At 34.1% G+C, this 24457-nt stretch overlaps 2 protein-coding genes across 2 annotated transcripts; both read left to right on the top strand.

Annotated features, from left to right (window-relative positions):
- The first annotated feature begins 14925 nt into the window (after positions 1-14925).
- Positions 14926-15848, top strand: LOC11438172 (uncharacterized). Its single transcript, XM_003607412.4, has one exon. It carries the CDS (start codon positions 15051-15053, stop codon positions 15552-15554), a length of 504 nt encoding a protein of 167 aa, XP_003607460.1. The 5' UTR covers positions 14926-15050; the 3' UTR covers positions 15555-15848.
- Positions 15849-20967: 5119 nt separating this feature from the next.
- LOC11440287 (mannan endo-1,4-beta-mannosidase 2) lies at positions 20968-24457 on the top strand. The gene is made up of 5 exons (XM_003607411.4): positions 20968-21321; positions 22407-22604; positions 22796-22918; positions 23099-23313; positions 23762-24457. Exons 1-5 carry the CDS (start codon positions 20968-20970, stop codon positions 24156-24158), a joined length of 1287 nt encoding a protein of 428 aa, XP_003607459.2. The 3' UTR covers positions 24159-24457.

Genomic DNA, 24457 nt, shown 5'->3' with positions numbered 1-24457 from the left:
TTGTCGGTTGATAGGAGGAAGGAGTTGGAAGTAAATGGAACAATTGTGATTGAAGTTTACATCTAACTATGTCATAATTAATATTTAAGATTCTACTATACATTCACAAATCGAAGGGTTTAGTTCATTAAAAGAAAAATAAAAAAAAAACGAAGGGTTTTGGTACATTTGTTTCCTAAATTCATTTGACTATTAATTTAAAGGCCAAATGTTTTGACATATGTCAAATTGTCAATTGTATAATAGTGATTCTTTTAATATTTATGTTTCGTGTGTTTACGGAAACTTGGATTGTACAACGATGTGTCGCGATAATTAGTTGTTCCAATAGAACAATGTTACCCGAGAGCACTTAAGTTAGATGATAAGGGATCTCTCACAACTTGACTAGAGGTATTTGATTCAAATCCAACCCTAAGAAATCAAGTGTTAAATTTCTAGAAGAATAGGTTTGATAAAGGCAATAATTATGTAATAGAAAAAGGAAACAATTTCTTACTACATAAAAATTTATTTGATTTGTCTTTATATGAAAATGTGTCTTACTGATTTATAGCATCTTAAAAATGGAGGAAAATAACAAGTGGAAGAAAATAACAGTTGGGCTTTTGGTGGAAGACCATGAAAGGAATGACTCTTGGGCTTTTGCTGGTATCTACGGGCATCCGGAAAAAAATAACAAGTGGAAGACATGGAGACTTATCAAACATTTGGCCGCCCAGAATGAAAATAAGGTCTTCTTTGTTGGTGACTTCAATGATGTGGTGGTAGCAGATGACAAGAAGGGTGGCAATCCTCGTTCTATGACTCAATTGGCGTTGGGAAGAAACGTTTTAGCGGAGTGTGGGCTGTCTGAATTTGGCTATGAGGGGTACCCGTTTACTTGGTTCAACGGCAGAGAGGGGTCTGAAAATATTCAATGTCGCCATGACAGAGCAATGGGAAATGAGGGGTTCAATAACTATTTCTCTCCTATCAGAGTTATTCATTTGACCCGATTTGGTTCCGACCATGCAGCAATCTTGGTTCATCGTGAAGTGGATCCTAACGTTGTCTGTAGAAAGAGGGTTCATGTTTTTAGATTTGAAGATATTTGGTCAAAGGATCCTAGATGTGAAAAACTCATTAATTCTTCTATGGATTGGGAAACAAAGGTTAGTGTTGTTCAAGGCCTGAATAATGATTTTCAAGAATATAGGGTGTCAGAGGTCAAGAAAGGGATATCCAGATTAGAAAATCAATTGAAAGAAGCTCATTTGTGGGACGGTTCCCCTGACAACATCATAAAATTCAAGGAGCTTGAGAAAGAGCACGGGGAGCTGCTGCAAGTTGAGGAAGTTATTTGGCGGCAGAAGAGTAGAGCGGTGTGGCTGAAAGACGGAGATAAGAACACCAAGTTTTTCCATGGGAAAGAAAACCAGAGAAGGAAAATAAATGAGATTTCTAAGATGAAAGATGAGCATGGGATTTTGTGGAGAGGTGATAAGAACGTGGAAAGACTTCTTGTTAATTATTTCTCTTCGCTTTTCACAACCTCGGATCCGGTGAATATGGAGCTCACTTGTGAGGTTATCAGAGATAGACTTTCTGCATATCATATATCTTGGTGCAGCAGAACCTACTCAGATGAGGAAATAGAGGAGTCCATTAAGCAGATGCATCCCCTCAGAGCCCCTGGTCCGGATGGCTTACCGACCCTATTCTATCAAAAATATTGGCACCTAGTGGGAAATGATGTAAAGAGGCTAGTGAAAGGTATCCTTAATAATCAAGAGTCCCCTGAGAAGATTAACAAGACATTTATTGTCCTTATCCCAAAAGGTAAAGATCCGAAATCTCCCAAAGATTACCGTCCCATAAGCCTTTGCAATGTGTCTATGAAAATTGTTACAAAAGTGATAGCTAAAAGGATCAAATCCATCTTTCCTGATGTGATTGATGCGGAACAAAGTGGTTTTGTAGAAGGTAGGCTCATAACGGATAATGGTTTAATAGATATAGAGTGTTTTCATTGGCTTAAGAAGAAAAGAAAAGGAAAGAAGGGCATGATGGCGGTTAAGCTTGATATGTCAAAAGCTTATGATCGAATTGAGTGGCCTTTTGTGCAAGTGGTTTTGACGGCTATGGGATTTCCAAAATGTATGGTTTCCGTCATCATGAGGTGCATTTCGTCGGTGTCTTATCAAATCCTCATTAATGGGCAGCCTAGTAAGTCCTTCCAACCCGAACAAGGTCTTCGTTAAGGAGATCCCATCTCTCCTTATCTCTTCATTCTTTGTGAAAATGTGTTATCTGGACTAATTCATAAGGAGATCCGTAACGGCAGTATCCATGGCCTGAGAGTAGCTCGAAAATCCCCTCAAATTTCCCACCTTCAATTCGCAGATGACAGCTTGCTTTTTGCTAGAGCAAATCAAAATGAGGCAAATAATATTCTTAAATTTCTTGATACCTATCAGAAGGCTTCGGGTCAGATGGTTAACATGGAGAAATCATAAGCCTCTTTCAGTCGAAATGTGCTTCAAGCGGACAAAAATATCATATGCAATATGATGGGAGCAAAGACTGTGGCAACCCATAATAGATACCTTGGCCTCCTAGTTGTTTTTGGAAGATCAAAAAAGGTTATCTTCTCTTTTGTTAAAGATCGGGTCTGGAAGAAACTGAAGGGTTGGAAGGAGCAGTGCTTATCCAGAGAGGGTAAGGAAGTGTTGATAAAAGTTGTGGCGTAAGCCATCCCTAACTATGTTATGAGTTGTTTTAAAATCCATGATGGTTGTTGTAAGGAGATAGATGTAACACCCTAGTCGTTATTTATTTATTTATGATTTATTTATAGTCTTTTATATGATTTTAAATAATATTTGTTGATTATGTGGTGTGTTATATTTTATTATATAGTTTATTTTGATAATAAATAGAATAATGTGAGAATTATAATTAATTGGAGTCTTGGGGGTTTTATTTTAATTAATAGAAATTAAGTGGGAGTTAAAGGAATTAAAGGGAGTTACGTTTTGGGAGTTAAGAATAAGGGAGAGTCAGAGAAAACTGTTTCACGTACAATCAGTTTTGGGAGAAAACCAAGAGAAAGCTAGGAGAAGAGCCAAGTGAGGAGAATCAGATTTTCTGGAGAGTTTTGTTCTTCAATCAAAGGTAAGGGTGAGACTAACTCTCAATAATTATAGATTATATAACTTCTGATTTTGATTTAACATAAGGGTGTTGGTTAAATTGGGATTTTGGGTTTAGGTTTTGATTATAGATTGTTGAATTGAAAGTGTAGAAACCATGAAAATGATGAGAGATTGCGTACAGATCAATAGTGTAATCATATAGCAATGATGTAATCAGTTTTGGGGATTGAATTGGGGAAAATTGGGACTTTTGGTGAAAAATTGCAGAATTCACGTAGTCTGGTATGTCGCGATTCGCCATGGCGGAGAGATATTTCGCCTGGCGGATATTTTCGCCATTTACTCGCCATTAGTTTTCCTGGCAAAAAATCACAGTAGCTACTCGCCTTGAGCTCGCCATTAGTTCGCCTGGCGAAATGTTCAGTGGCAGACTACCCTGTTTCGCGTTCTTGCGTCTTTTTCACACGTTTCTGTTTTGAATTGGCCTTTGGTGTAAACATGAAAGTTTTAGATAATTTTGTTAGCTTTCCAATGGCTTTGGTTTTACTTAAAAATGATTTTTAACTTTTGAGATATGATGGAAATACTCCAAGTAGGTCTTAGTGAATTTTTATGAATTTCAGCACAACTTTGTCCGAATTTGAAATGAAAATTGGCATTGATTGGTACAAAATTGGTCTTAGGTGTAAACACAAAAGTTGTATGTATGGATGTTAGCTTTCTAGTGCCATTGGTTTGACTTCAAAAGGATTTATAGAACTTGAGTTATGGTCAAATTACTACACATAGGTCACAGTGAATAATTGAATATGATTGATGAGTATGATGTTGTTTATGATTAATTGTGTATTTTCTGGAATCGTTGGATTAATTATGATGGATTATTGTTGACTGTGATGTATATTTATATTTAAATAAATTATACATGTTGCTGAATTCTTTTCAAAGGTTGAAGTATTATTAATTGGATTGTCAAGGTGAAGTCATATTTACATATATGCATTGATGAGTAGTGGTTGTCGTTGATGTTGTTGAGTTGTATCTACATATACACAAGTGGAGTCAGTTGCATAATCATAAAAGCGGGAGGGCCCTGGTCCTGGAACGCCTTGTCGTTCAAAGCGGTGGAACACTTTGTTGTTCAAAGCGGTGAGGACTTATGTCCTGAATGAATGCTTTAACCATTCTATTAGCGGTGAGGGCTCCGACCCTGAATATGGTACCACATGCATGCGCATTGTTGTGGAGTCTTAGTGGAGTCGTTGAGTAGTTGCATGAGTCGATGTTGTTGGTTTTAATTACCATTTGTTGTTGATGTTGTTAATGATGATATACTTATATATTGATGAATTATTATTATGACAGGGTGTTAGATTTAATTGATGAATTAGATATCTATTATTGATGAAATTAAGATGATTAATGATGTTGTTAATGACGATTGATCTTGTTAATGATGTGGTATATTTGCAAATGCATTATGTGGAATTTTATATGATGTTTAAGTTGTGTTGATTATCATTTGATATTGTTATATCTTGAGATGTCTATGTGTTACCTGTGATGCTGTCGAATCTTAACTAAGATGTAAGTGTTGGTCTAAGTTGTAAGCGTTGTTGAGTTGTACGTTGTCGAATAAGTCATAAGTATGTTATGTTAATCATCGTCCGCGTTGTTGTTGAAGTCGTAGTTGTAGCCGTTGTTGGTGAATGATTATGTCAAGTGTTGTGTAAGAGGTAGTGTACTCTTACTTTGTTGTTGTTTTATAAGAGGTGGTGTACTCTTACGTTGTTGAGTTATGAGAGGTGATGTACTCTCACGTTGTTTATGTTGTCGATTAAGTTGTTGTCGTTGTTGTTGATTAAGTTGTTGTTGGGAGAGTTGTTGTCGTTGTTGTAGAATTTTGTTGTTGTCGTCGTTGTTGGTTGAATTAGTAAGTGTTACTAAAGTTAAAGAAGGAAGAATATTATTATGATGATTTGTTGCTGTTTACATTATTATACGATGAGGATTATGTTGTGTTGTCTATATTATTATGAGAAGATGTTTATGATATTGATTATAATGTTATGATGACTGTTTATGTTGTTGAATATGAGGTTGTTATGATGTTACATGATGATGATTATGAATGTTGTGATGATGATTACATGATGTTAAGCTATGAGTTGTTAAATGTACTTGATGATGGTTATGTTAAGTTGATAAGTTGTCTTTTATTCATGAATTGCTAATGAAATGTTTGATGAATAATTATTATTATGAATTGATGATGTTACGTATAGTTGATAAGTTGTCTTCTATTCATGAGTTGTTAATGAGATGCTTGGTGGAGAATGTTAATACGAATTAATGATGTTGTTATGTTGTATATGATTATGATTAAGATGTTGATTATGATGTTAAATGATGCTGTTATGATGTTGTTTATGATATCGAGTTATGACTGTTGATATGATGAGTACATGATATGGTTTAGGAGTCGTTAAAAGAATTATTATTACTAATTGATGGAGTTTAAGTTGTTAGATGCATTTGATGAATTATATGCTTATTATTATTGTTTGTGAAATCTCACCCCTTCTGTTTGAAATGTTGCCCTTCGTATGGGTAACTTGCAGGTATTAAAGATTGGTAGGAGTGGTGGCTCAAGTGTCTTAGGGCTCTGATACGTAACGGGATGAGAAATTGTTGTTAAGTTTATCATTCCTTTATGTATCAATTTTGGAACATCTTGTTGAAGCTTTTATTGTCGTTGAATTAATTCCGCTGCAAAGTTTTAATTATTACGTTGTTGAAATTTGAAGGATAATTATTTAATTACTCCATTTGTGATTTTTAAGAAAAGAAGTGTAACATTCCGTTTAAGGTGTTTTACTCTGATTAATTTATGAAATTAATTGATTTTGGGTAACGGGGTGTTACAATAGAGGCTACGTTGGCTAACTTTTGGTGGGGTTTTAAGGAAGGGGGAAAAATGCATTGGTTGAGCTGGCATAGGATGGTTATTTCAAAGCAAAATGGAGGAATGGGTTTTCGAGGCTTTAGTGATTTCAGCAAAGCCTTTCTTGGTAAACAATGTTGGAGGATGTTAACTGATGAAAACAGCTTGTTGGGTAAAATTTTCAAAGGTAGATATTTTCCAAATTGCTCCTTTTTAGAGGCTTCAACTGGACACCATCCAAGTTACGCGTGGAGGAGCATTTTATCAGCGCGAGATAAAATGCTCTGTTAACCGGACTGCAGACTTTTGGATTGGAATGACCTAGGACAATTGGCTCCTCCACGCGTATCTCACGCTGATAAAATGCTCCTCCACGCGTAACCGGGAGCCAATTGTTCTTCTAAATTTTGATTTTTTTTACCGTTCCTAACAGAGAGCGCCACAGGTCATTCCAATCCAAAAGTCTGCAGTCCGGTTAACACCCTCTCAGAGAGCGCCACAGTGAGCGAGTTAATTGATTTTGATCTTATGAGATGGAATGTGAACATTATACAGCAAGTTTTCTCCCCGTATGAAGCCGGTATCATTTCCAGCATGTCTCTGTCTAGTAGGCTTCCAGAGGACAAGCTTGTTTGGCCTGCAGAGAAGAATGGTATTTTTTCAGTTAAGTTCGCCTACCATATCCTTTGTAACATTAATCTGTCCCACCTCCCTACTTCTTCATCTCACTCTCATAGTAAGCTTTGGAATAGAATTTGGTCTTCACACTTACCAACTAGAGTCTGGAATTTCATTTGGAGACTAGCCAAGAACATCATTCCAACTAGAGGTAACTTGAGAAGGAGGGGGGGGGGGGGGGGGGGGGTCCTTCTTGACACAATCTGCCCTATTTGTTTCCAAGATAGCGAGACCACTGACCATCTGTTCATGAATTTCCCTCTGGTTTAGCAAGTTTGGTTCCTTTCTCCCCTCGGTGCTCGCCCTCCATCGGATTCTGATTCAATCAAGTGGCTGCAAACTTGGTTGGAGAGCAAAGAAGTCCTTGCATCTCAGCTGTTCTGTACTTTATTATGGAAGATTTGGTTTTTCAGAAATTAAACAATTTTCAAGCATTTATCATTTGATCCTCTAACTGTGGTCTCATCTGCTCAATCTTTTGTAACGAATTTAATTATGTCCAGCCTCAAACTGCAAGACAATCCATCAAGCTTGGCCAACTCTCTTGGGAAGCTCCTCCGGAAAATTTCCTTAAGATGAATATTGATGCAGGTTGCAGACAAGATGGAAAAGTGTTTTGGGGCCTTGTTATTAGAAATCATAAAGCTGATGTGGTGTTTGCGGCGACAAAGGAAACTGATATGGTGGCTGAACCTGTTGTTGCTGAAGTCTTGGGTTTCAGGTGGGTCTCCAAGTGGCAACGGAACGAAGACTTAGCCATGTTATTTTTGAGCTGGATGCGCAGGTTGTGGTTAATTGCTTCAAAGGAATATCTACTTTATCTAGTATCTCCCCTTTTATTAGGGACTGTCACGATTTGTATGCCAATATAGCTTATGTTTATGTTGTTTTTACTAGTCGTTATTGTAATGAGGCTGCGCATGAGCTTGCTCAGGCTGCCAAAACTTTAGGGACTCGTACTTGGGAGGGAAATTCCCAAAATCCTTTGGTATGGCCCTTGTTTGATTCAGATTTGTCATCTTAATATATGAAAGTTGAATTTAAAAAAAAAATCTTAACAATGGAGACTAACGGGACAAAATATTATCGGTTTCCATTTCACACACTTGATAAATCACATGTTATCTACAAATATTTTAAGGATTGAATAGGAGAGAGTGTAATACATGAGTGACTAAATTGAAAGCTTATTTTGATGAAGAGAAAAAATAAGTTAGCTCTCTCTAGTCTCCTCAATAAAATACATTAGCCAATGAATTTTACATGTGGTGGAGTGATCGATGTCGTGGACGATAAAAAATAAATATTTTAAAACAAGTAGTACAAGGTAGTTAACCTTGGTCGTCTCTCGAGGATTTCTGATTTAGCAATTACAATAACAAGAACAACAACTATGAATTCAAAAATATAAATTGGAGGTTTTTGTTTTGTTGTAAAGAAAAATAAATAGGATGATGAATTCAATTAATAGAAAAGCAATCCACTGGTTTTAGGAAACTTTGTTTATCATCTATCACAGGTTCTCAAGAGTATTTGTTAAGAGTTTATGCTGTGGTTGATTATAAAACTCATTTAACAAGCGAAAATCAGTTTTATATAGAATTCGTTTGATTAAGCATCATACGTGTTCAACTAACTATGGTGATCATTAAGCGTCACCAAGAACAAAGTTAATATCATAACAAGATTCGATCAACCCTTTTTGCAAGCGAAAAAAAAAAGCATATATAGTTTTCTGTTCAAATTAATTTAAACAAGCGATGGATTAATTCGAACAATCTCAACGGTATGAATATGAAACAGAATAATCAAGCATCAATTGTACCAAATTCATACACATAAGAGAGACAAGAAAATTGATATATGATCAGCTTAAACATAACAAATTGCTATTAAAACCGAACCTCAAGAGTAACAACAAAGTTCCTTCACCAATGGATCGATAGAGAGATTAGTTCTCCATAGCAAGCGGCTGCCTTAGGGTTTCTATTTTCTGAAACGTGAATGCAGACTGAGCAGCCCTAGCTGTGTTTTGTAGTTTTTATATTACATGGGAAAAACGGGCCTTACAAGTATCGGGCCGAAAAACAAATGTTGTCTCAAAATTAATTATTTAAAATAATGTCTGGAACAAAACGCGATTATTTGACTCCTTTGTGCTCGGAACTGGGTTCTGTCCTCAACATGAAAGTTGTAGCATTTTCTCTTAGCTTTCCAACGCATGGTCGCGGGCCTCAAACCGATAAACACAGCTCCAGTTATGCCCTGCACAATGAAAGATGTCAAATTACTGTTTATTCAGAAAATAAGTAGCGTAAATAAAATAAATGCAAAATTAAACTAAACTTAGAAAACACATTAAAAACACTAAAATTAAAGGGAGAAATCATTGAATTGTCATAACATAAGATAGAAGAAAGTACATTAAAAATGCACTGATCATGGAGGTCGGAAAATAATATTATGCCTCTCAAGATGGTGAGAAAATGTATTTTTCATTATAAGGTATCAGAAAAATATTAATGAGGGTAAAGATGTACGATTGTTCTCCACATAATTCATGAATATGAGAGATCTTATAGTGATGATGGATCAGTGGAATGAATGCTTTGTGAAAGGAGATTAATCTCAGTCAAAATTTGATCTGGAAGTGGTCATTTGAGGTGGACGTGACGACCTATGGTGGGGGTGTGCTTGAGATCACTATGACGCTCACGCTCAATTTAGTGTAAACTCGAGATGAATGTTAGGATCAGAATGAAACGTATCTTGATAGGTCACGGTGTGATACTTGTATATTTTTATAGAATCGTTTTTGTGCTAAGCTCAATCCGAAACAAAAAACGAGGCAGCATGCAAATAAACATCTTTAGCATTAGGAAAGTGCTCCTTGGATAGTACCTGCTTTTGAAAACCTCCCCATTAGAGATTATTCTCCTGTCAGTAGCAACCATTAGTGTTTTCCAATCAAGTCTTTGTTAAAAATAGGTCAAATGCATCTAAAGGTCCTTTAAGTTTTTCGTTTTTTCTAAAGTGGTCCTTTAAGTTTCAAAAATCACAAACAAGTCCTTTAAATTTCAATAGTTTCAAACAATTCGTTTTAGAGGATGATGGTGATGCTGCAGATGATAGCAACAAAGAGCATTATCCATCATTTGCAATGCCTAAAAAGATGACTAATTTTAAGTGGGTGTTAAGAGCCAGATTTGATACCAAAGATGAGTTCAATGAAGCAATTACCAACTATGCTATCAACAATAGGACTTGTTTGAAACGATTCAAAAACTAAAAGGACTTGTTTAGAATTTTTGAAACTTAAAAGACCACTTTAAAAAAAAAACGAAAAACTTAAAAGACTTTTATATGCATTACCTTGAAAATAACTAAAACCTCTATACCTCATCTCACCAATTAACTTGGACTTAACTTCACATGGTTATTTTCGTCATGATTATTCTCCTTGGATAGTACCTTTAACTTTTAAAGTGTCGTTTGATTCTTGACAACTTTAATACAAGTTGGTCATTTTTGTCATATAATCCAACTCATCATATTGTAAATTGGAACTTACATGGTTATTTTTATCATACATGGGTTTGAGATGGAAAATAGGGAATGAAAACATTTTTTCAATAAAAAAAAATTGAAAGAAAGAAGAGAAGAGAAATCAACAGGTTATAGAGGCAAGCATTCATACAGATTGTGTGCTTTTTCTTGCATTGTGGATTTAGGGCATTCTTTACATGTATATGTTCTTACACACAAAAAACATAGCATGTTAGTGTTTGTTTGGTTATGCCTCCACACTAACACCTAGGCATGCAATAACTCTTTCATGAGAACATAAACATCGACTCTTGTTGTAATTTATGGACGAGTATTCTTATGAGTATCATGAAGTTGACGATTGCTAGGCATTATAATTAGTAATTTCAAAAGTATTAAATAATTTGGAGAATAAAATGATGAATTATATGACTTGACAAAAACTTCAACGTTGTGTTAAATAGTGAAAGTTTGTTGATTTTGGGGAAGAAAAAAGGGTGTGGCCAAACAACTCTTTCCCATGTGAGATTGAACCTACCACATACCCACAAACTAATGCTACGATTTATGTGTGTTTTAATGGAAGAGGTCAATTTGTGATTGAACCTACCACATATACCCACAAACTAATGCTATCATTTGAGATTGCTCTCTTTCAAGCGAAAGTTTTTTCATACATACATTTGCACCGTCACCGATGTTGACACCCACCACATCAACAAGACATGCCACCTGGCCACCATTGTCAGGAAGACTTTCAACACAAGGAATCAGACCTTTCAATATTCATCGACTCTAATAGTCGGTCTTTTGAGGTGTATTTATACAGAGATCCTGCAACGGTAACAAACGGCTATGTGCGCCTGTGGGTCCCAAGTTTTCCGACAAAATTTCCGTCGGTAACGTCCACGTGTGGGGCCGGAGCTTTCGGACGAAATGTTTCCTCGGTAAAGGCAGTCGATCACAAGCAGCCACACACCCTTTTTTCAACATTTTTTTGCGTGTGGGGCCGAAGCTTTCCGACGAAACAAATCCTCGGTAACGTCAGCTGTAACGCCCTATTTTATTATTTATTTATTTTATTGAGTTTAGATGTCTTTTTATAATTTAGTCGATTTATTTTGATGAGTGATATTTTGTTATGTTATATGTTGGTATTTATTAGTATAATATATTATGATATTTGGTGTAGAAATATTATGTTATTTGGTGTGGAAATATTATGTTATTTGGTGTAGGAATATATTTGTTATTTGGTGTAGAAATATATATGTTATCTGGTGTACAAATATATTTGTTATAGAAATATTATATATATATATATATATATATATATATATATATATATATATATATATTGGAATAGAATATTGAGACTTGGAGGACAGATTTGGAAATAAGAGAAAATAAGTAGGTTAAGGATTTATATAAAAGGAGAGAGTTAGAATTAGAAAAATAAGGATTACGTGAAACCTGTTTTTGGAGAAAAAGGGGAGAAAACCAAGAGAAGAGGAGAACTAGAGAAGAGAACCTGTAGAACCTTCCGATCATCTAACCTAAGATAACCAGGATTAGTTGTTGAAGTGAGTTGACTCTTTCTCGCGTCGTCTTAGGGTCGCTCTGATATGTAACGTGATGGGGATATTTGTGTTGTTTTCCATTTGTTACGTATTATTATGAATTATGTTGATGAACTACCTAGAATGAAATTTTAATAAGTTGTTTATGTTGAGGCCGTAGTGCCATTTTGTTGAATAATGAAATGTTTTCCGCTGCGATGTAATTTGAATTATTGATAAAAGATGTTTTGAATAAATAGTAATTTTACTCTATTTATCTTTTAAAGTAGTGTGACATCCTATTTAAGTTGATTACTCTGATTATTATGTAAAAAAATTCAAGTTGGGAAAACGGTGTGTTACATCAGCCACTCACAACTCGCCATGCCCAACATTTCTGTGTATATGTGACCCGCTTTGACTTCAAGACTCTTTCCGATGAAATATTCGTCGCTAATTCGTCGGAAAACTTTCCTCAATAAATTCCTCATAAATTTTGGTAGGAAAATCCAGTATTTCTTGTAGTGGAGAATCATCACATTAAGTTAAGAGCAACAACACAGAGAATTTAACATCACATCTTCATCTAAAATTTTAAGACGTTAGGTTTATGAATCATTTTATTCGTATGTTGTTCATCATCCAATTTTTAATTCGATGTGAGTCCTTTAACTCATACTTACACATGATAATTTTTCATTTGTTGTTAATTTTTTCCAACAAACTTGTATCGTCAACTTATGATTACAATTTTATAAGAAAAATGATATTTATACAACAAATTTGTAACCACTTTTTAGCATATTCATATTATATTCTTAATCTCTCTTTCTTTTTCTCTCTTTTATTCTTGTCCTAAAAGACAAAAAAATGTTCCATAAATAATTTTAAAAATGGTTATGAAAATATCAATTCTCATATAAATTCTCCAGGACAATGACATGAATGATCTATGAATTTTAAGACATGGTCCCCAATGAATTCGGTGGCATTTAGAATGCACAAGTGTTAAACTTGTGCACCATGCACAACTTTAAATGAACCATCAAATTTTGCAGTATACTACATCTTATCATGTGTCTCTCACACTAGATCTAACCACTCACTTCTCCTTCTCTTTTCCTCCCAACGCCACATCATCAACAACCTCAAACACACAAAACAACATCACACCAATTTATGAGTTCACGATCCTCCCTGTTTTTTTTTTCCTCTCCCTATTTGTTATATTTTTAACATCTAGATGTTGCTCTCCAAATCTTAATCTCCGATGAGACTGATGGCTGGAGAAAATTCAAAAAATCAACTCCATTTCACCTAAACACCACCACAATTATCTCTTTCTTTCATGTTCAACAGAAGCCATTCACATGAAAAGAAAAAAAAAATCAACCCAACTCAATAATTTTTTTTCCGCAGAAACACTGTCCAAACATTTTTTTATTTTCTCTAGAAATAATTGAGTCGTTAACCTATTCGACAACGACGCCAAAGCTCGACTCATTGCCACCGATCACCAGAAACTCAACTCATTTACCACCAGAACTATTTATACCGGCGAATATAACTCTATTCCCCTCTCGGCTTCCTCGAAGAACACACCAACAGTGATGACTGATTCGGCCGCTAACGAGTTTGACTCGGACCAAGTCGACTCATTGACAACTCATTACCGTTGAAAAGGTTAAACATTGTGCTCTCAAACAATACCGGACTGTTACAGAACTTTGTGTGTGATGTTGGACTTTGTGAGTTCTTTAAGGAAGGAATCCGTTGAAGAGATTAAAACTTAAAATAGTTAAATGGGGTTGAAACTTAAAAAGGAATTAGTTTATTGTTTCTAACCTTTCAATATCTTAGAATAAATGTACCGTGATAAAAAAAAGAAATTCATAAAATTATCCATAAGTGAACTTATCATGTTGAATTGTACCATGACAGAAAAAGAAATTCAGAAATTGGTGTGATGTTGTTTTGTGTGTTTGAGGTTGATGATGATGTGGCGTTGAGAAGAAAAGAGAAAGAGAAGTGAGTTGTTAGATCTAGTGTAAGAGGCATATGATAAGATATAGTATACTCCAAAATCTGATGATTCATTTAAAGTTGTGCATGGTGCACAAGTTTAACACTTGTGCATTCTAAATGCCACCAATGAATTCACCCAACCTAACAATAGCTAAAACATAGCAGCTGCTTGCAGTACACTACTTGCCCATAAATAAATTTACTCAAATTAAAGTTACAAACTTTTGTAAATTCGATGTAAAATCACATCAATAAATATTTGATATGTGGAACAAGTAATAATCAAACAACCAAATAAAGTGTATAGAAGTTATAAACACAAACCAAAAGTAGAAAACAACAAGAGAAAAGAAAGAGAGAACACAAAAGAATTTGTTTATCCAATTCGGTCCAAATTGACCTAGTATTGAGGAGAGAGCAGCCATCTGTTTCACTATAATGATGATTAACTTTACAAAAGAGATATCGATGAGTCACAAGAATAAGTCTTCCGCCTAATTCTACCCAAAGTCACAATTTCTTCTCGTGACCAAGAGACCCAATCATAGTAGTGTTTCCCAAGGTGAATCAACCCCAACCCTAGTGTTTGTTGCCAAGAGTAAACTCTATACAAACCGTTGCCTCCCAAACCTTTGTTTCTCTATCTCAAGATTTACATTTGATACTAGGTATATATTTATAGAGAAATATAACTAATAAATTTAGAACGAATATCACACTGAAGATACGTTTTTTTTTTCTCCTTCAATGAAAGAATATTTGAATCAAAAATATAATATTCTCTTTTAAAATATATTTGCATCAAATCGTTCTTCATACAGTACAAAAATATATTTATTGTCCATAAATATATTTTCAGCACAATATATATTTGAAACAAATCTTTTATATTTTTAGCAACAATATTCTCCATTCATCAAATTTTAAATCATTCTACTGCAAAACTTCAATTAATTAATTCATAGAACCAAACCACTTCAGTTTAGTTTTCTCAAGTGCCAAACAACAAGATAGATGTAAAGTAAACACCACGTGCCACAAAAGCGCGTGAGTTTTCGACATATAGTAACATAAACTGAGACATATCTTTGGTACTACATGGGAAAAAGTAAAAACATAGTCAAAATTGTTGTCTTTGTATTTGTTTTTTGAGTTTCAAGAATGGCAAAATTAGAAGAAGAACCAACATCATCGATTCAACAACATCAACAACAAGCACCATATTCATACATGTTACTGTTGAACATAATGAGCAAAAGAAGAACATGGGCATGTCTATTTTTCCTTGTTTACGGTACCCTTTTAGCTTCTTCATGGAATTTTCTCAAATCAATGCTTTCTTGGTACAATTTACAAGCTCAATCATCAACCTCTGGTTGGCCTGCAATCTATGCATCTGTTCTTCTTGGAACTGTTTTTGGTTTGCTTTCAATGGTTGCTGCTTTGGTTATTATGGTTCCTGCAGTTATGGTGACGTGGATAACCATAGTTGTTTTGTTGGCTTTTTTTGGAAAACCTAGGAGGACTTTGGTGGTTGAAGGGAGGAAGATTACTGGTGAAATTTTCAGTTTTGTCATTAAGATTTTGCTGAAAGAAGGGAATGTTGTTGCTGCTGTTTGTGCTGTTTTGGGGTATTTTGTTTTGGTTAGAAGGAATAGTGAATGATTAATGAATGATTTTGGATTTGATTTGGTGGAGTTTGTTGTTCAGTGGTTGATTTTGATTTTGGTAGATAGGGTTTGCAAATCATGCTAGCTGGTGGGTGTGATTTGGTAAAGTGGCTTAATTAATTTTTTTTTTTTTTTTTTGTGACAGAGTAGGAATCAAATTACATAGTTGAAATCAAACTTGAAAAATGTTGTTTTGATGCTAATCTGGTTTCTGATTATGGTAAATGCAAGTGTTGTAGATTCATTGATTTCATGACTTATTACAAGCTCATTAGTTTTAGTGATTCAAGATTATAATGCATTTCTATAGTTAGTTGTGTGCTTAAGAAGTTTTTGGTCTTCAGTGTATGATGACTCTTTATTTTATTTTTTTAGTGGTGGTCGGGGTTTGAACCTCGGATCTGACATATATTATGCATTATCCTTATCAACTGAGTTAAGCTCACAAGGACCCGTGTGATGACTCATTTTGCAAACTTGTTCATGTTTTACTTTTTTTAGTTCTTAACTTAGAACATGAAAAAGTGGAGTGAAAAGATGTTAACTTAGTGAAGAGTGCAATGTGTATTACTTTTTTTAGGTGAGTTGGTTTTGGGGTCTCAGAAGGTCAAGACAGACCTCTAAGCAGAAAACATTGACATAACTACCTACATGTTAAGCATCCACGAGACACGTATGCTTATAACGAGAGTTGAACTCACGTCCTTATGGGTATGAGTTAATTACTTACTTTTTTAAGTCAAATTAGACAGCTGAGTTTACCAAAAAAAATTAAAATTAGGCAGCTGAGTAAACAAGAGTGGACCATGTTAAGATTCTGTTTAATCTTTACCTTTCATTCTTTAAACAATATCTTTAGTTAGAGACTTGGACCTTTCACATTAGCTAAACCTTGTTGACAAGACTATGACTAAGGGGTTCCTTAAGTTACATACCTAGCCAACAATATATCATATTGTCTCTATTCTAATAAAAATATATTAAGAAATTTCTCCTACTAGAAGTCAAATTATGGTTGAACCGTCCTTAGAGAATCAAAATTAGTTATTGGATATCTGTCAAATTAGTTATGAGTGTTTGTTTTCATAAGTTATGACAGTACCTAATTCCTGAAGGGAGAAGTTATTTCTGTGCTTGGGCCCTCCCAAAACCTGCTGTGGTTTATTAACCTATTCTTGTAACTTGTATGTAAGATAAGAAGAGAAGTGTGGAGTGAGAAAATTAAAGGAAAAGTGGATGGTTGTGAACTTGTGATTAGATCTGAGTAGATGGATACTAACTTGTTTGGCATGTGAATTGTGAATACTTGCCGTTCTTAGTTCTTGACAGTGTCATCTTACTTGGTATTAGGATCAATTAAGTTGGTCCCTAAATATGTGATTCGGTGTCACCGTATAGGTTCTGAATGTATTGAAATTACAAAAACATCTGAGTGTGTTTTTTGTTAGTAATTTTGTGAACTAAACTAACTGACGGAAGAGACATTTGAACACCAAACTAATTAATGGAAGATACACTTGAAGACCAAACTCATTGAGAAAAACGCGTTCAGCGAAGTTTTTGTAATTTTTGATACATTTAAGGATCAAATTATTTGGAAAAATTATAGACCAAAAAAGAAGAAAAAAACTGGCATCTGTTTTCTTCCTTGCTCTATTATTGTTTCAAATACTGTTAGAGGATAAAGCTAATTACTTGGAAATGAATCCAAATCTTGTTTGGAGAAAAGGGTGAACGTGTAACAAGTTAATTGAGGATTGAGATGACGGTGGAGAATGAATTAATGTGAATGTGAGAAATAAGAATAAGAATGCATATTATAATATTTGGATTTAGAATTTGGTGTCTTCGTTCACATGCGCCCTACCGACCAGACTTTGATGTAGATTAATCTTTTCTCATGCCTTGTCCTGCAAGCAAGCCAAACTTTGCTCCATTTGTTGTATCTTTCTATGGTTTTGTTTGTGTAGCACCGGCATTATTGATCGAAGATGTGTCGGTGTTGTACCCCGACATTATATCGACACATGTAATTATATTTAATTATTTGTCGGAGTCTACGTGTTAATGTTTGTGATGCTTCATAGAACATTGTTACCTAAAGATTGTATATGAATTTAAATTAAAAGAACCATTGACATAACAATGATTTTATATATTGAAAAGTAAATCTGATGAAAATGAGATAAAGTCTTTGTAAGTGGAACTACTTAAACAACCAAATGCCGTGCAAGAGACTATTGTTATGTGTGCAGAATAAATCATATAAAAAATAAGCATAGTTAGTACCCTTCAAAAAAAAAAAAACATAGTTAGTATATTCTTTTCTTAAACACATAGATTTAGAGACACTTTGCAGTGTTAATTGTTTGTTGCTTCACTTAGTGGGCAGTGACATGGTGCCTGTGAGCATTATAATAGTGGAGCAGGTAAAATCAGACATGTATTGCATTGAAGCTTTACTGACACTGCCCTTTATTCTCTCTACAATTTTAATTTTCTGGTTCTTTAGATAATAATGCTTCTTCCAATTTCTTTTTTAAGTGTGGTTTGATGTTTGATTTTGTGCTTCTATTTAGTTGTCGTATTGATCTTTTGAGAATATAATTTATCAATTACATTTTTATAAATAAGATTGTAACATTGTTAAAAAATTAAGTGCAAGTTAGAAGAACAATTTCGATGAAAAAAGTAAAGACTCTATGAATCTTCAAAAAAAATGGAAGAGTTGTTCGATAAGAAAGAAATAGAAAGCATTGAACAAATTTATTTTGCTTCACAATTATTAAAAAGTTGTTTGTTATGAAAGAGAGATAGAGTCTGTGCAAAAAAGAAAGAAAAAATAAAGATTGGGAATCAATCAAATTTATTATAAAGAGAGAATGTGTGTTTAGAAAAAAAAAAGATTTATGGTGGATTAAAATGAGGTTATAATAGAAAAAATTACTCCAAAAATTCACTTCATTAATTTGAAGGTAAAATTCTAAAACGACAATTAAAAGGAAACAAAGGAAGTAATAAACTAAAGGTTTGGCTTGAATTTAGAAGAATAAGTCTAATGGAAGCATGGAAAATGAAATATATTTTTTAGCAACCAAGTGATTTGACTTAAATAGTTTGACCCAAAAAGAATAATATATACACACAAAAAAAAAAAAAAAACTAGTTTTTGAGGGGGAGACACACACAAACTATTACTAATAAGTAACAACTAATGAATAATATTAATATGATTGGTTATTAGTCGGGGTCATTAGATTTTCTCTAGTGAGCTGTTTAGTTCATGAATTTTATATGGTGTCCTATAGTCCTAAAACTAGGAGTTTCTTTGAAGTTGTTTTAGAAATTTCCCCAAAGACCCGCAACACACACAATATGAATGACTTCAATCAAGACGTTTGAAATCGATTGTATGAGCAGAGGAAAAGTTCTAAAGTGATTGATTATTTTGCTTTTAAAAATTGATTTTATGTTAAAAAGAACGTAACAACGCGCTATGAATTGCAGAAAAATACGTAAAAGATAAGGCCTTCTTTCAACCAAAGATGTAAAAGGAAAAGAAAGTAAAAAGGAAAATTAAACTAAGACTAATGGTAACGGTAACACTTTCATGAAAATGGTCACTCTTTAGCAATTCTCATTCTTTAAACAATGTTCTTACAATACTTGCTAGCCTTATCCCTTTGTTTTGTTAAAATATGAATATAATGAAATTTACATTTTTATTTGTTGAAGTTTGGGGATCCAATTCTTCTTTTTAAAAAAGATGATGAAAATGAACATTTTGCAAATAAGGCTATGAATTATGTGATAGAAAAATAAAATAAAAACAGCAAGCTATTTTTATAAAAAAATCAAACACAAATCCTCTGAAATCTGAATCTTGCATCAATTGTCCTTTTGTTGAAACTACTGTTTTTATAATAAAATCAAATCAAATTGCATCACCCTACTAGTTATGTTATTACTAATAGTAGGCTAATAATATAAAATATATGGAAAAGGGTGGTTGTACATTTTGTCTAGCATGAAAACCTTCCATGTGGAAGATGCCAATATCTATTATATGCAACAAATAAACAATCTTGTTCCAAATAGCAAAATATTTTTTTATGAACATGATATCAGGGTTAGGAAGAGGTCAGATCGACCAACATGGATCTACGGTCTAGTTTATTTAAGATATAGTCTGACTCAACTCGTTTAATAAGAAGACTAGACTCAAGCTTTTTACAAAACATATTTAATTAAATAGGTTAGGATAAGACTTATAAAAAAAGTCTATGAAACCCGTCAAGTTGACCTATTAAGCTTTTTTATATAGAATATTTCTTCTATTATTGATAACGTTGAAGCTTCTTTTATAAACTCAAGTCTTCGTATGGTTTGGTTATTTAGTAGCAGGTATACTGGTGTGATTAGAACTTTGCAAGATTTCGTTATTTAACAGTAGGCATATTCGTGTGTTTTTTGTCTTCATAAGATTTAGTCTATTTAGTAAATGCTTATAGGTGTTGCTAGACATTAGTGTAAAATAGACTTTTATGCTTCATCAAACCTTTAAAAAGGTTGAACCATACCTTAAAAATGAGCATATGACATGTAATAGATCAACTTAGACCTATAATTTTTTTAATAGACTAGACTTATGTTTTACAAAGTCCGGCCCGACCTAACTCATTTACACCCCCTACATGATATATAACTTTTTTAATCACCAGAATTTCAACTTTTAAAGGTAGATAAGTGGGAAATTCAATCCATACAGTATAATGTAATTTCTCTAGCAATTGAATGGACCGGACATGGTAAATGACTTTATGCAGAAGGAATCTAAACTTAGTGTACACAACACACACTATAGTTTCAATTTTTTAAGATTTGCAGAACATGGTATAACACAGATATCATACAACACAAGGTGGCCCACACTTCTTGAAATTGTCTTTTGAATTTCCTTAAACTATAGAACTGAAGAAATTTTCCACTTCTTACTCAGATCTAAATCCTAGTATAACATAATTATAATTTTCTGATACTAACATTTCACCACACTCGCTTTTTTCCTCTTCAACCTTATAAGTTTTCATTTTTTCTATAGTAGCAACACATTTTTCTGTACAAACACCCCTTGTTACATCTCTATCAAAGTTGCACTTTTAAGCACTTCTTAAAGTTAATCTCTTTCAGAAGAGAGATCTATACATTCTGATCATTTGGGGTGTGAAGAGCAAACACATTCACATCAGTAACTGAAAATAGTGGATTAAAAAATCTTCATCAATAGCTAAAAACAAAGTAACCCTTTGAAAAAACAGCCAAAAGGGTATCTGAAAATCTCCTAAATCTGTTAAATTTCTGTGGTTTTTGTTGCAAAAAGTGAAAAGGGGTTTTCACTTTTCAGCTACATGATGGCTGGAAATGGTTTATTTTATCCAATATTTTGTTTTGCATCAGTGGTGCTATTCATTTACATGTCATTTGGGGTAAGGATGGATTATGATGAGGAAATAGAGTTGAGTTTTGTGGAAAGAAAGGGGTCTCAGTTTGTGTTGGATGGAAAAGCTTTTTACATTAATGGATGGAACTCTTATTGGTTTATGGTTCAATCTGTGGATGCTTATACAAGACCTAGGGTAGGTGAAATGCTCAAAGCTGGGGCTAAAATGGGTCTAACTGTTTGTAGAACTTGGGCTTTTAATGATGGTGACTATAATGCCCTTCAGACTTCACCTGGTGTTTTTGATGAACAAGCTTTTAAGGTATTTTAACTTCTGATTTTCATGTTTTCTTGTTGTTACTAATGTTGAATTTCATATTTTGTTTTTGTATGTTTGAATCTAATACCAACATAGTTAAGAGTTTGATAACTTTCTAGGTTGTTGGCTAGTTTGATTTTCTTAATACTTTCTCTTTAAATTTTTTGTTGTTTTTCCCTGAAATTTTGTTGTATTTTTATGATATGATTGGAGGCTTTCAAAACAAGGTTTGTATTTTTGTATGTATAATATAACTGGTGATAACTTTGTGCCTGTAATTGGTGAGATTCATTAGGGAAGGGACCCAATTTTGCAAAATTTGTAGGGAAATAACTTTTGAAGTGACGATAGTTGTAAAATTTGACAATGCTTGTCCTCTAGAGCTGAAATTTGGGAACATGTTTACCATTGATCTTGGAAAGTGGCATGATCATATGTGTTGGGATACAATATACAGACAAAAAGCGAGAAGCGGTCTCTCTCTATCTCTATATGATTTTAATCACAGTAGTATAAAGTTGAAGATTTTATTTCTGTTGTTTGTTATTGGTCTCTACAATTTTGTCTCTGCCTCAACATGAAGATGCAGGAGTTGTATCATTTCTCGTTCCCTTTATCCTTAGTCTTAAATCAATTTACCATGTGGATTTCTTCCTGAAATGGTGTTTGCGCTTCTTACTGAAATCGGTCAACGATTGGCAAGTCAAATTTTGATAGTTTATTTGTGCTTAAATTTAGGAGAAAAATCGGGAAAGGGGGAAATTTTTATCAATTAAAGTGACACTAATGGTCATTTTACAACTACCCTGGAGGGGATTTGAACTTTGCGCTTTGAAGTTACAATGCTGAGCTCTTACCACTGAGCCAGCACCTCAAGTGTAAATTTAGAAAATTTGATTTAGAAGTCTATGATGATTGCCTTTCTTTTTTTTATCATACTTTTTTTGAAGTCACGCCTAATAGAAATAAAAAAAATAAAAATGTTTCGTATTGGTAACTCTTTTGGTCTATGGAGCAAGATCTTTGTTTTCTTTTTGGAATTATTGCACGATGAATGAAAACTTTATTGAGGGTTTTTTGGGTGACAGGCCTTGGACTATGTCATAGCAGAAGCAAGGAGACATCGAATTAGGCTGCTTCTAAGCTTAGTAAATAACTTGCAAGCATATGGTGGGAAAGATCAGTATGTTCAATGGGCGTGGCAAGAAGGGCTAGGGTTAAGTTCATCTAATGATTCTTTCTTCTATGATCCATCAATCCGAAGTTATTTCAAAAATTATGTCAAGGTATGTTATGCCTATCCTATTTTTCTTCCTCTTGAGTTTTGACACAACATTGATGTCGATTCTTACTGTATTCATATGCCGATTCTTTGCTTTTTGTTTTGCCGGCCGGGCATTTCAATTTTAGCTGCATGTTTGCAGTCGTCAAGTCTGGTCGTGAGATAAATTAATTGTTTCTTCTCAATCTGTTGCAGACTATTCTGACCAGGAAAAATACTATTACTGGAATTGAATATAGACATGACCCTATCATTTTTGGTTGGGAACTGATCAATGAGCCTCGGTGTATAACTGATCCTTCTGGTGACACTCTCCAAGTAAGTCATGTACCTGTCCTTTAACCCCCCTTCAAATGTTTATTTATGGAAGAAAAAAAAGTATGCTATCATTATCAATGACAAATTGGAAGTTGAAGTGAATACTTGATCAATGCAAATATCTCATTCTTTCCTGGATTTTGTGAGTATACAATTTACTTAATTGCCATAGAACTGCAGGATTGGATAGAAGAGATGTCAACTTTTGTCAAATCGATCGACAAGAAACATCTGGTCACTATTGGACTTGAAGGTTTTTATGGTCCTAATGACCCAAAAAGGTTGACTGTTAACCCACCAGAAGGGTGGGCATCCAGGCTTGGATCTGATTTTATTAGGAACTCCCAAACCTCAAATATTGACTTCACCTCTGTACATATCTATCCTGACCATTGGTAAGCAAACATTGTTTAAATTCTATATCTGTAGTTTTGGATTTTCTTAGATTCGTATGAAGCATTGACACAGACACTGGACAATACACTGACATATCGACACATGTGATAGTTTGAGAAAATGAAATTATTGAATGTAACCACATGTGTCAATGTCGTGTTGATGTGCACGTCAGACACCGAACGCACCTTCTATCTAAAGTGTCATTGCTACATGCTTCAGAAGTTCCAGAGAACTCCGCCTACAGAATGGAAGGTTTTCTGCTGAGTTTCTCATGTTTTATCTCGAATCAATAATCCATCTTATCAATATTTTGTTTGAAATGTTTAACTATCCCCTTTAAGATCTTTCTTCTGATTTGTATTCAGAAGTACACATTCTCATTATGATTTCAGATATCTTTTTATTTTGTAATTTGACCTTTGTTTTTATTCGTCTTTTGCATAGGTTTCATAAGCAAGATTTTGAAGAGTATATGAAATTCCTCTCCAAGTGGATGCTTTCTCACATTGAAGATGGTGATAATGTATTAAACAAACCTGTTTTGTTCTCGGAATATGGATTATCAGACTCAATCGAGAACTTTTCGTTGTCGAACCGAGAGAAGATGTACAAAAAAATTCTAGACATATCCCACAAATCTGCTAAGAAAAACCAGTCCGGAGCAGGTGCTTTGGTTTGGCAGTTCTTAGTCAGCGGAATGTCGGAGTTTATAGATGATTTTGGGATGGTACCATGGGAAAAGCCATCAATGTATTCACTATTTATTGAACATTCATGCAGACTAACCAAGGTCAACAAGGGATTGACTCTACATAACCCAAGTTTCAAACATGTGTGTTAGTGAATGACAAATCTAGAGGAAATGAGTTCTTTTATGGCTGGTTTTGTATAATATCTATCCTATTTTTATAATCAATGGTGCAGTTGGGTGCATAGTGGGGTATATATAGTGTTTTGGCATAGATTAGTAATCTATTTTGAAGTTTGTTGTAATCCAGATATACAAAATCTACATTTTTTTGAGATGAGATGGAAAAGTTTTTGAAAGTTATACAAGTGACATTCTTGAATCCAATTTGCCCCCATTGGCTGTACACTGAGACTTACCCAAATCATCATGAATTGTTACATTTGTTATCA

This window comes from Medicago truncatula, chromosome 4 (assembly GCF_003473485.1).
Source record: "Medicago truncatula cultivar Jemalong A17 chromosome 4, MtrunA17r5.0-ANR, whole genome shotgun sequence".
NCBI classification, from domain to species: Eukaryota; Viridiplantae; Streptophyta; class Magnoliopsida; order Fabales; family Fabaceae; genus Medicago; species Medicago truncatula.
The sequence above is the reverse complement of the archived record's forward strand: the minus strand, read 5'-3'. Positions and strand labels throughout refer to the sequence as shown.